Below are 13,584 nucleotides of genomic sequence, written 5' to 3' on the forward strand. Positions count from 1 at the left end.
AAGCCATTCCTTGTTCCAAGGTATTTTAATTGATGGCATCAATGGAGGCAAAGCACAATAGACATGTTAAATGACTTCTTGAATACTGTATACTCTGTTGTATCTGGAAGTCATTAAGAAACCATTAACCATGGCTTCCCAGGTAGCCCAAATTAATGAAAAAAGAAAAGGGGGGAGGGAAGACAACCGCTGTTTACAATTTGAAAACTGCCATAACAAAGAGAACAGGCAGATGCAAAGAGAGAGGAAGCCTTTGAATATTAATAAGTGACCCAAATCAAGCTTCAGTCTGGCACTGACAGACAGATCTAGCAAACTTGTGAAGCCACTCTCAGTCCTTAAGATGAAGTGCAGGCACGTTTATTCATTCAGAATGATGGGACCCAGCAGGGATCAAGAGTGATGCAAATGTGTCAGCGTTCCAAATGGCTGGATGCACACAGATCAGTCCCCGGGGGAGACTCAGGAGTACCTTACTAGACCACTTGGTTGCTTCCCGATGTAGAGACTGAGCAGCAGCCAGAATGGGCTGGTTAACAGGCTGATTGGTTGGCATTAACAGCAGCTCAGGCTCGTAATCATCTTCAATGTCAGAGGGGAGAGTGAATTCAACATCTGCATCATCCTCCTCATCTATATCTACACCAGCCTCAGCCGCTTCATTAACCACAGTCACAGGCTTTGCAGGTGGCAGCAAGGGTGGAGAAACGGGACAGTTAGTACAAGAAGCAGAATTTGGTAGAAGAGCATGAACTGAGCTGTTTTAGTGACCAAAACATCCTCTTAGTCTCTCGAGATCCGACAGGACAGTTCTAGGATCACGTAAAGAGGGAGGAGGGGAAGGAATACAGAATTAGCAGAAGGAAACAAACATTTCACCTGTGAACCAAAGTTACCAAAACAATTAAGAAGTTCCAATTCAAAGATGCAGCGACATTTTTCAACTCAGCGTACAGCTTCTACACGCAGAGGCTGATTTACAGAACAACATTTTTCTGGCAAGACAATGGTGAAATGAATGGATTTTCTGTTTTAATGAAAGCCATTTTCACTGGCTTGAAGCAGGCACAGCAGCTGATGACTGTGGTATTTGTGCAAACACAAAGCATGTATGAAAGCCTTTTCACGTATATGTAAGAAGAGATAGCAGCAGGGCCACAGAAAAACCACTGACACTGTTTGCTGTCAAGAAAAAAAGGGTGATGGTGGCAGGGAAGATATTGTAGAAATGGGTATTGAAGTACTGCAGATAATGTGAAAAAGAACAAAACCAGGTTATGAAAAAAGGAGGTGATACTGAATGTTATGAATGACATGAATATTACAGTTCTTTAAAAAGACTGAAACAGAATTAGTAAAGTAAGAGGATTATGAAGCATATTATACTGTTTTGCCACAATATGTTGTATCCGTTACCTTTGAAAAAAAGATTCAAGCAAATAAAAGGAGATCACAAAGATGAGGTAAAAGTCCTATAATAGTACAGTCATTCATAATATAATAGCAGTTCAATAAAAAAAGATATCATACAAATTTACCAACTGCATTTCTTTGATGAATGCTACATGTCAAGCAACCCTTAGCAAAAACATTTGCAACTGAACTTTACTTAAGATCTGATCTTTTAATAGAAAAACATCCATGTCAGTGAAAAAATGCAGTTTTTGGAAGAACAAGTTCTAGCATTTATATATTGACAAATCAACCCATCTTTGAAGACTTAAATCTAAGCATTAATTCAGTGAAAAGTTTCCAGTATCCCTCGTTTTGATGCTAGTTTTGACACAGGAGCCTAACTAAACAAATAAAACTTCATTCTCTCCTTTATTCAATTGAGGGGGAAAGGCAAGGAAATCTAAAGCAATAGGTGTTTGTTTTGTGCTCTGTGAGAAAAGGAATACACGGAAGCCCAGAATCTACACAGTGAAATTGAGTTTTTGTTAAAGAAAAAAAGTAATGAACTTTAAATCTTACAGGAATGGAGAATGTTATCAAATGCTTTTAAAGATTACTTACTTGCCCCCCTATAAGCGTAATACATAGGAAAATATCAGTGGGCTAATATAAATGGCTAAAAAAGCAGAAGGCTTTTGACACAGCCTGTTGCCATTTAGTATAAGCAAGACCTTGTGTTTCTGTCTTTCCAGATCTAACACGTATTCCTCAGTAACAGTGTCCATCAAATCTCTTCCACCCAATAAGGAAGTGGCTTCAACTACAAAAATATTTTTGAAGTTCTATTTTTCTGCCCTTTATGATTGTCTGCAAAAATATTTTAAAACTTGGATTGCATGTGAAAAATTGTTCTTGACAAAGTGTCCTGACCACCACCTTCTTCCCCAAAATATATTATCAAAGCAACTGTACCTTTATTGGTAAAATGGAACTGCTAACAAGAATTTAAAGAACAGATGTTATACTGGTTTGTTGGTCTCAACTTATGGTAACAGCAATAAAATTAGTGTTTCATAAACAAAAAACAATAAGCTTGGGGCTCTTTTATAATTAGGAGGAAGTTTTAAGGTCTGCTGCCCTGTTTTGATACATAAATGTTTTAATAGATGCATTATTTTAATTATACTCTAGTGTGTCTATACATGTAATTTAGTACATATATAGTAAACACTTTTTTTTTTTTAACCTACTGTGTATTGTTAGGTTACTCATTTGGGGATTCAAACATCAAAACAGTTAGGAAGCTGAAATTAAGATTTTCAGCCTCAAGATTACCTTTTGAGAAGATATATTCCAGTCTTATCCCTTAAATAAAATAAAAACATATGTGGTATATCCAGAAGTATGAGTGAAATAAAAGCATTTCATTTTAAGGAAGGCACACAAACAGATTTGTAGTATTTCTTTTGTACTTTATTTGTACTTCCAAAACAGATGTGCCTTATGCACACCAAGTTGTTGGAGTTGATTCAGTAAGCTATTAAAGTTTATCCTCTCGTTACCATGCATTGGGGTGGAAGAAAAAAAGTGAAGATTTTAAAGGCCAAATTCTGGCCTTCAATTAATACCTGCAGAAGGCAGGTATGACATGCTTCATCATGGCAATGAAATAGTAAAAAAACAAGAAGGATTTTGGCCTTGATAGTGACTCTACAAAAAAAGAAGCAGACCAGGTTATCTATATACAGTCACTTTTCTGATCAGAAGAGCACCAGATAAACCACAAAGTAACTTGCAGCTCCTTCCAGAACACAAACCAGTTCGTGATTCTCGCAGCTGGTGTCTGCAACATTCATGCAGACATCCCAAAGTCAGCTAAATAAAACCATCAGCTTGTCAACATAGAAAGGCACTAAGTATTGCCTACAGAGGCACTATTGCATCGTCAATGATCACAAAGAGCACACATTTGTGTTTGCAGAGGTACGACGATAAAGCATTCTAACACTTCTGAGTACTAGAACAGTTGTACCTAGCTCACTTTGAAGATGAAAAGTAAAAAAGTAAAAAAAAAAACACTGCAGTAAAATTCTTTTACTGCAGTGTTTTTACTATTTAGTCTATATAAGTCTATTCTCCGCATTGAGGCAACTGATACTGGACCAAACACACTGATTCTGAAGAAATTTTCTTTGTAACACAGGACAAATCTGTAACAACTTCTTACCTTGCTAGACCATTTTCGTGCTTCATCATGTAACTGCCTAGCAGCCATCATCATGGGCTGATTAATAGCTTCTCCTGCTTTCTGCTCTGGGAACTCTTCATCCTTTTCTTCAGGTGGTGGTGGTCTGGGTGGGGGAACCTCACCTTCTGGAAGTGGTGGTTTTGGAGGAGCAAGCTCATCAGTCAGCTAAGAAAGGTAAAAACCCTATTCAGTGCAATGAAGTAGTACAAAGATCGAGTATTATGACAGTGACATGGCAAGACATGATCGCATGAGCTCATGCGTTCTTCCAGAGTTCTTCCAGCTTTTCAAGTGCTCCCTTTTTAAGGAAATACCACATTTTATTCTCTTCTTTTGAAAGCTGGATTATTTATTTATTAAGACATCAGGCTGTTTGTATACATGTCTGGCCAGACAATGAGTTTTCTGTCTAAGGAATAAAAATTTAGTCAAAAAATTTCAGTGTGCAGTCCACACTTCATCAGTGGCAACTGAGTACTGTATTACAAAATCTGCTGCACTTACATGAAGCTGCTCAAGGTCAGGAGGAGGAGGGGGAAAATCTGGTTCCTGAGGCTGAAAAGCTTCTCTGACTTTGGCCACAGCTCCAAGAATTCTGTATCCAGAATCCAAGAAACTCTTCTGCAAACCTGAACAAAAATTCCAGTCCCAGATTAATAGCATTCTGTAATATTTAGAATTGCAATACTATCAAAAAAAAACACAAAAAATATTTTGGTAAGGTACCGCAGAGAGTGCGCATATTTCTATAAAATAATTTTTAAAAACCACCACAATGTTTATACTTGATTTCCATATTTAAAATGTTAATATCATATACAACATGCATAAAATAAAATTTACGCTGAGTAATGGTCACTGTCAATAGCCAAAGTAATTCCCAAAACAACTTTTAGAACAGAAGACATTACGTACTATTTTCCTTACAGAGGTACCACTACTGATAAAAGTAGTAAATACTTGTTTCTGATAAAGATCATGACATCATGCAATGAACTAGAATGATGAATCCTTTTCCTTGAACATGACAGAGGTTTTAGCAGTTAATGGTGTGACCTTGATCTTACCATTGTGGGAATTAAGCATACACAAAATTTCCATATATGGGGATACACAGCGGTACAAGAGAAAATGAGCACTATATCACACAGCATTCCACCAATAAAAGATACTTTTCAAATCAGCTGACCAAATCCTTACCAGGATCAGAAATGTTTCCTGCCACAGCTTTAGCATCCATTACCATCGGTGATATAGTTTTGCTTAGTTCATCAGAGGCTGCTTTAACAGCCTCCCGGAATTTAGGGTCTTCTGAATTTTCAACCTCTCGTTTTGCCACCAATAGGATGCGGTTTGCTCGTCTAGCAATGCTGGTGGCGCCAGCTACCAGCATCTGTGGTTGCATATTGGCCATTGCAACTTTACACTTGTCAAGATCTTTCTTAATAGCCTCTTCTGATGCATCCAACAGAGACTTGGTATCAATGGCTTCATCCACCAACCCTAGGATAAAAGTTTAACAACATTAATATTCTAACTTCAACTCTGTTGAATAAGGGCTATTACATATTCCTGAGACTGTTTCCAACCAGAAAAGCAACTATTTCCAAACTTGAAGAGTAGGGAGGAGTGGAAGAAGGCATGAAAATCAGACCACATGTATTACTGACACTATGGAACTACGGTCAGTCTTGCTCCCATTAACAACATCCCAAATTCTTACTCATCTAACATGGAATGTTGCTTGAATGAAAAATTGACTTACACAGTATACACAACAGAATTCCATTCCTTGCAAATTTCTTTATCTATATTCAGCAATTTTGTAGCCCTCCCATTCATGCAAAATGAAAGATTCCTCTTGGTCGTGCTTTAACTTAAGGGTGATGTATAGTGATAAAGCAGTGAGATTTAAAATTCCCACAAGTTAATTATGGAGATGGAGAGGGACACAGTATACAGCCCGGATAAAGTATTTTGTTAGCAGCCCAATACAGATTGAAACATTTCTTCAGGACTGAAACTTTTAAGTGTTTCAGAAAGAGTCAGTACATCTGTAGTTTTGTTTTATGAATTCCATTCATGAAGCTCTTACATCATTTTGAACATGTTTTCTTGCCCCCGATTAATTATATGTCCTCATTCAACATGCCAAGATTATGTAAAAAGAAAAGCCTCAAGCTGCTACAGTGATACACTGCTAACACAACAAGTACAAAACTAAAGGTATTTTGTTCTTCCCAGGGAAGAATTAAAGCCCAATTTGCTTCCTCCACCAGTCAAAACCAAGTCCTATGAAGCAACTTATTTTGTTTATGCTAACATGAACACATTTCTGGAGTCACACAGCACACTCCCATTTCTCTTAAACAATACTTTTTAATTCAGTTATTACTTCTGTACATGTCTCTTCAAACCAAATAGAATGGATAAAGAAATCCATACAGGGTAAATAAGCACAAATATAATCTTCAACAAAAAAATCCTACTTTACCTGTCATTTTTTCTACATTATCAATCCATTGGTTTTTCATTGTCTCAAAATGTTCATAAGCAGCTTGGTTTCCAGGATTTCTCAAAAGAATTCGAGCAGCTGATACTACCTATGAATGAAAAAAGTTTTTAATTAAGTAACAATAATTTTTAATTATTACATTTTTAATTATTAAGTAACAATATATAAAAACATTGTATGTGTTTCTGAAAATGCATTTGCTTCTCCATGCTAGATATGAAGCTCCTCACTTTTAATACTCCTCACTTTTAATACTCCCTTAGTTCTAGTTCAATTTCTGTTCAATTTCTAGTTCTGTTTTAAGATTCACAATGCCTCTAGTATTTGTTGATACAAATATTTATTCTAACTTCATTTACTTGCTTTCGCATCAGAAAGTGTTTTATCATTTACTAATGGTTCTTGAAAGCACTAATGTACAATACTTTTGACAGTCTCACTAGTTCTAGATAGAAGTTTAATCTGGAAAAAAATCATTGAAGAAGCATTTTCTCTACTCTATTAAGCCTCCAAGTAACCGTTTCAAGGATAAGTTACTGGTGCTTCTCTCCAAAAGCTGAAGAGTAAGACACATCATTTAATTACCTTGTCCTACCCATTAGGATATACATGAATATTTGCTATTTCTCTTCTCAGAATGTCGGTGCTACGTTCCTTACTGCTATTAACATCTTACTCTGATAAGCAGAAACAAATGGAAAATTCCACAGAAATCCTTCCCAACCCTTACATGTATAATAGCATTTTGAGACTAAGAAAGCAAACCTGTGGGGTAAGTTCCCTTGCTGATTTCACTGTTGCCTGAATGCCTTCCACAGTGGTTTTATTAGCAGTTCCAACTGCAGCTGCTTTTTCTGCTGTTGCTCCCAGTCTAGCAGCATGGTTTTCAAAATTTGCTGCTCTTTCATCAAACACCTATTTGTCAGAAGAGAAAAATATATTTAAAAACCCTTACTTCCCAAACAGAACAAAAACTTTCTCCAAGTGTCACATACCAGAGACACCTTCCTAACAGCTAAACTTAACACATCTCCTGACATGATGCAACAAGACACAAAGAGTCTGAAATGGTTTCATTTTTATCTTCGTACATTTGTGGACTTTCTTCTCTACTAACTCATTTGGTCTACAAATGATACTATCACACTTCATAGCTTTGAGATATAAAGTACATTAATTCCCAACCACTGTTCTAGCAACTGAGTTGAAACCATTTTAGCTTACAGAGATAAATCCTCAAACCCAGAATCCAGAAGTGACTGCATTTGGAAGAAAAATATGGGCTTTACTCTAAAAATCGAGGCTTCACATTGGAAAAAATTATATATATGCATTCTTATGTCTTACCATATGCATTATTCTTACCATTCTTATTTACACAAGGACAGAATACGTTGATAAAATCTACACTGCTGTAAAGTTAAATTTCCCAAGGCCTTGGTAATTATTTTGATCATGTTCAAATCAACCAGCCAAATAGAGCTTGCAAGCAGGATACTTCAAGGCCAGTAGGACTGAATTAAGGGAAGCATTATACAGCAAGGGAACAGGTTAAGTGTGCTGATTAATCTTGACATGAATTAGACAACTTTGGTCATCTTATATAAATGTCGAGATAAGCAATCCATTAACTGTTGTCAGTGATTTGGCACTAGAATTATCAGCATGCTGAAGATAACATGGTATGAACATCACAGGGAACAGTCTTTAGCATTTACTGAAGTCAGGGATGACACAGTTTCCAGGGATATATAGCACAATCCTCAGACCCCAAGAGACCAGGAAGATTTTCATGGCAATCATCTTGCAGTCAGAATTAATAAGCATGTATTACAAGCTTGTGAAAAAAAAAACTGATTCATTGTTCAGAATACTTGTTCAAAATACCAGTTCATTTCTCAAAATAGTGATTCTTCTAAAACTGAACAATAATTGAAGCTTCACGGGAAAAAACACTCTTTCATATACTTGCCTCTTCTCTATTGGGAGTATCAGAAGGAGCAGTGGCTGCTACTGCCAACAACTTAATAGGAGTTGTAGTGTCACTAAAAACATCAGAAACCTCCTGGGTCATTGCTTCTTGCATCCGTGCCTTAAGATCCTTCAAAAAACAGCAAGTATAAACTCATGATACAGAACCATTAAGTTCACAGGGCTTCAAATCCCAGAAAACCTCTTATTAACAAAGAAAAAAGAAAAAAAGCCTGTTACATTAGAAGCTATAAAGATAAAACAATCTCATAAGCATGTTCTGTAAATCACTTTTTCATCATTTGAAATGCAAGAAGCTTACATGCCACTCATTGTAGCAGGATCAGAAGCTATGAATGGCATAATGAGACAATCAAATTTGCAATGCTAACATGCTATCTTCATTGAAAGTAAGACTTCTCTTTATTTTTACTTCTAAATTGCTCATTTAGAATTAATCCCTGAAGCATGGTATCAAGGTGTTTTGTAGAAAGCTTGCTTTAAACGTCTCAGATAAACCACCACTTGTTTTGCTGCATTTTTTGTTCCTCTGTTTATTGGTGCCTCCAACATAGAAGCCCATTATCAAGGCAGTACAAACCCTTCCATGTATTATCATGTGCTTCAGTGTCCAATAAAAGATTTTTACCTTCAGCGAGTCCTGAAGCTGAGCAGCAATTGCCCTAGCCTGAGGAGACTCTCCCTCCCCTCTCGCTGCGAGGTCAGCAAGTTGAGCAGCCAGCTGGTCTACACGGTCACATTTGGCAAGCAGGTCTTGACGATAAGGTCCCATCATGACGTTGGCTAAACGACGACCTTCTGCGACCAGACCCCGAATTGCTGCCTGGCCTACAGTGGAAGAAGTCATGTTACATTAACATACAGGACAACTAAAACGTGAAAGTGTAATTCAAACATCCCATGAATAGAATATCTGTTTTTTTAACAACACATTTCTGGGTGGTGAGAAGGATCTTCTGCAGTTTCTCAGCAATGGCACTTCAAACCCAAACAGGAATTCACCCCTCACCATTATTTTTTTTTGCCTGTTACAGCACTTCAGGCCTAAAAATGCATCCTGTTTTTAGCAAGGGCAGCCTCAAGTTAACCATTATAGCTGTCAGATATCCCTACAGAACTGATCTGTTGACTCTAATAGAAATTGCTTGCAAACTCCAAGTACTGCAATTCTTCTCCATATCACTTCAAGTCATAACAAGCTGAGCAGGAAGAGGGGAAAAATTCATGTACAAAACATAAATTTTAAAACAGAATACCCTCTTCAGAGGTTCCAGAAATCATGCGTAAAGGAATGTCCAGTGTCCAGGACTGGAAAAAAAATAAAAACGTAAAAAGCCTCCACAGCATGTTGAAGTTCTTCCTGTCAAAAAAGTCATTTTTAGTGCAGCAACATCCTTAACTCTCTCACAGAAGCTTCCTGTTCTTTTACCAACAATGTGTTCCTCTGTTCTTTCAAGTAATACAATAGTAGTCTTTTTAAAGGAAGTCATCATATATTAAGTCCTTTAAAGACCTACTGAAGAATCATTTTAAGCCAATGCTACCGTACAAGTAATCCAAGTGCTGTCCAGATCAAACAGAGCACATACCTGATTGACATTCTTAACATAACCTTTCCTACCTATAAGCACCATGTCAAGTCTCAATCCAAGGAAAGGGATTTAAATGCAAAGAAAAAAACGGCATTATGTTACAATTAGAATTTTTCTTCATTAACCTACAAATATTACAGTTCTGGGGCATTACATCCTTTCACACATTTTTATCATTACATATTACTATTACAATTGATTAAACTCTGTATTCTGTAGTACACATCCAGCACTGAGAAACTTTGGTTCCTTCAAAAAACTTGCAGTATACAAGTTTCATGATTAACTAGGTACTTATAGACTTTGGAGGGTAGGGGAGCAGGTTTAAGTTCCCTTTGTTTATTTTGCATTAAAAATAATAAAAATTAAGCTTACTTTCTGTGCTTCCTCAAGACAACCACCTCAGATTTCACCATGTTATAGACCAACAAAAATCATGAAGGCATACTTTCATAATTCAATTTAAGCCATAATTCAATTTAATTTCATGATAGCATGCTTAGATTCTCAGATCACTTTTCTCTTTGAGTAAGTAGCAGTCTCCTCAGATAACCCAGAAATCATACAGGAAGTGCTATTTTTAGATAAGGTTTATGAAGGACTCAATTACTCAATTTGCTGAAGTATATATAAATTCATATTTGAGATACTATATTTGCATGACATTAAAAAGCAAGGAGCAGTCTAAAGTTTGTCTGTTCTACTGCACACATTCTCCCATTCTTTGCCAAAGTTGTTCTGTCTAGAACCAAGAGAATCAAGGCCAGCCTCATTAAATAATATTGCAGCCAGGACTTGGCTATAAACCACCAGCCAGGAACTGCACGTCTCATCATCAATGAAGAAATTCCACACATCCTCAGCATCTCAGTAGCAGTACATTCAGTCATAAAAAATTACTAAGTTAAACCATAAAATTGTGACTGGAGGCGGGGGGGAGGGGGTTAAGGAGCATGCAGAAACACTTACCTACTCCGCGATCATCAACTGTAGGATTGTCTATCCACCTTTGAGCTTGCTCAATCTTGCCCTCCAAATGGACAGCTGCTTTAACTGGCCTAGTATTTGCTACAGCTCTGTTTGTTTTGGACTGTAAATTCTGAAGTGATGTAGCTATTTGCTTAGCCAGTGCACGGGCCTCAGGAGAGTCACCTTTCCCACTGAGGATTTAAAAAATAGAAAAACAAAGTTATAGTAATATACAGATCTTTTACAGCTACTCTCAAATTCTGTAGGAAAAAGAAGACAAGAGAGGTACTTCATCTTTTAAATAAAGTAATATTTCAGACTTGAATCTCAGAACAAATAATGCAGATCTGTCATACATAAATCCCCACCTCATTTCGCTGCTGTGGCACCTAGATATTACTTATGCTCAACACAGCACTGAGGCAGGGGAAGGTATGGCATTGTCACTCATCAGTTTGATTTCCCATACCCATGGCCATCTTATGAACACCTGTAATAACATCAGATTGCAAGTACAAAAGTAAGTAGCAACAGACCCAAGGCTATTCATAAACCAGAAAACAGTACATTAGGGCTGCCAATGAAGCATCAAGAAAAGTTTGAAGTGTCAAACTTCAAAGAAAAAATATTTATCTACATATTGCAACTGGCCATAGATTAAAGATCAGAATTTTTACAGTAATAGTTTCTCACTTCCATTCTCAAGCATCTCCTTTGCAAAACTGATATAGAAATATCATTTCCAGCTGAGCACTGAACACAAGGTAACAGGATTTTCTCCATGTCATAATATTTATCTTTTATAGAGTTTACAGTTAGAGATTAAAATACTTGACTCAGTATTCAAGTGCTAGGTATTGCACTCTGCCATGTAGTAAACTGCTGAGTGAAAAACAGTGATGACATCTGTCTGTATAAACAAACTTAAATTTCACATTATCTCATTCCTTTGAAGTGCTTGAGTATTATAAAGGCTTCAGTTTGCCTGTCAAGTGTTCCATGGGCAGTAAAAGAATAAAAATAAAATATTGTAAAAAAAAGTTATAGATACACAATTCTAATCACTCTTCAGTTATAGATACACAATTGTAGTCACTCTCATCTTTCTTTTGGAGGAAGATCACATAAGTCAGGCTTTAAGATATAAATCATTAAGGTGAAGCATTAAAAAGGATACTATATTTTATAGACGAAATTTTTTAAAGGATGTAAACAAAGGTTAACTTTTCTTTCTCCAAGAACTGAACAATTCTTTGTATTCTATTTTTATTCTATGCAGGATGAAAGTTAGAAATTATAATATGTCCATTTCCGGTTCTTGGAGGAAAATATATCCCCAAATGAATCATCCATATTCTCATTAATAATTTCATCAGTTTGAACTGCAAATGAAACATTCAGATAAATTTTTGGTGATTAAAAAAAAAAACAAAACAAAACATACTGTCGTCGCAGATCAGACAGCTTAGCTGTCAAAGCGGAGATCTCTCCCAAGGAACGAAGGATATCATCTCTTTCTTTAGGCTCCTCACATAATTCTGCAACTTTCCTTGCTTCAGCCATAATTCCTCGAATATGTTCCTCTCCTTCACTACCCGCATTAGGATCTGCAAGCCAATTCTTAATAGGAAGAAGTTGCGTATAAGTGAAAATAAAACAGAATCAAAAGATAAAAGAAGAATCAATACTGTAATATAATAATTTTCTGAAGCAATTATTAAATTATTGGTGGTACCTGAGCAGCATCAATCTTCTTAGCAATAGCCTGCTTAGAGTTTGTCATGGCCTCCAATTTCCGGGCTGCATTCTCCACTTTTGCAGTGAGCATATCCAGGCCTTGCGACACCTGCTGCGCTTTCTGCATAGCCATTGGCGTAGCACCCTGTCCTCTGCCCAAGAGGAAAAGAACATCACAAATTCAGCTCAGGATTGAAAAAAGCCCTTATTTAATGAAGAGACAACAAAAACCGTTTATGAGCATTGCCAGCAATTATTGCAAGAATTACAGTATTAAATAAGAGTATATTTTTGCTTGGAAAGCAAAAATAACTGAGGAGTTTTTAACTGTTTTTAACTGTTCTTGTTATGTTCTAAGAATATATTTAGAGCATATTTCTCCCTTCCTAGAAATTTACATTTAGCAACCTCAGAAGAACTTTTAAAAAGTGTCACAAAGTAAGGCTAATTGAGGACACAGTTCATTTTATCTGCCCAGGACAAGACCTATTATCTACTCGTTCACAGACTGCTGCGACAGTCAGTTGGGCCTTATGGAAGGGTATGCCTCACATTATGAAGAGAAGCCAGTAAGTGAAAAGAAGATGTCTTAGTTGCCTCAATGATGTTGACAGAGTAGATAAAGATTATGGACTATCGGTAAGATTTCTTAAAATGGAGAGAAGTGTCTGAACTATACAAATTAACAGGACTGTAGAAAACGCTTTCCAGCACTACCACTCTTTTTTTCTGAAATGCTAAGAAGTTAGAAGTTGGATAGAAAAATTACTTCAAATATGGTAGTTTAGAAAAAAAAAAATCTCATGCTCCATTCCAGAACACCTGACTACTGGAAAAGTTTAAGCATGTTGACTTTACCAACTTAATGCTCCTCTCCAACATGTTGTGCAAAAACTGGTACAAAGCCCTTACATTCTCTCAGGTCATGCAGCTGGAAATCCATGTGAAGCCAAACCAAAACCAGCTTCTCATCCACTACCACTGTTATAGCTAATACACATAATTTATATCATTTTAATGACAGCATAACTAGTACTTGTGAATTTTTGCCTTTTAAGCCTTTGTATATCAAACTAACAACTCTTCATACGGAAATAAGTTATATAGAAATATTTCAAGCCTGTGTGCATACCATT

The 13,584-nt window shown here is 36.6% G+C and overlaps 1 protein-coding gene across 5 annotated transcripts in view; it reads right to left on the bottom strand.

Moving 5' to 3' along the window:
- Positions 1–13,584, bottom strand: part of VCL (vinculin) — a 63,056-nt gene that overhangs the window by 5,900 nt on the left and 43,572 nt on the right. For 3 of the 5 annotated variants that reach the window (XM_084526505.1, XM_084526504.1, XM_084526508.1), the window contains exons 9-19: positions 12,447–12,600; positions 12,156–12,331; positions 10,712–10,902; positions 8,779–8,978; positions 8,131–8,259; positions 6,924–7,073; positions 6,138–6,246; positions 4,844–5,146; positions 4,148–4,272; positions 3,623–3,808; positions 473–679 (exon numbers count right to left, since the gene is read on the bottom strand). In XM_084526505.1, coding sequence (XP_084382631.1) covers positions 473–679; positions 3,623–3,808; positions 4,148–4,272; positions 4,844–5,146; positions 6,138–6,246; positions 6,924–7,073; positions 8,131–8,259; positions 8,779–8,978; positions 10,712–10,902; positions 12,156–12,331; positions 12,447–12,600 — 1,930 coding nt within the window. The remainder of the gene's footprint in view (positions 1–472; positions 680–3,622; positions 3,809–4,147; positions 4,273–4,843; positions 5,147–6,137; positions 6,247–6,923; positions 7,074–8,130; positions 8,260–8,778; positions 8,979–10,711; positions 10,903–12,155; positions 12,332–12,446; positions 12,601–13,584) is intronic. The other 2 variants (XM_084526507.1, XM_084526506.1) reach the window with 1 other exon arrangement.

Source organism: Aythya ferina (assembly GCF_964211825.1).
Source record: "Aythya ferina genome assembly, chromosome: 7".
In the NCBI taxonomy this organism is placed as follows: Eukaryota; Metazoa; Chordata; class Aves; order Anseriformes; family Anatidae; genus Aythya; species Aythya ferina.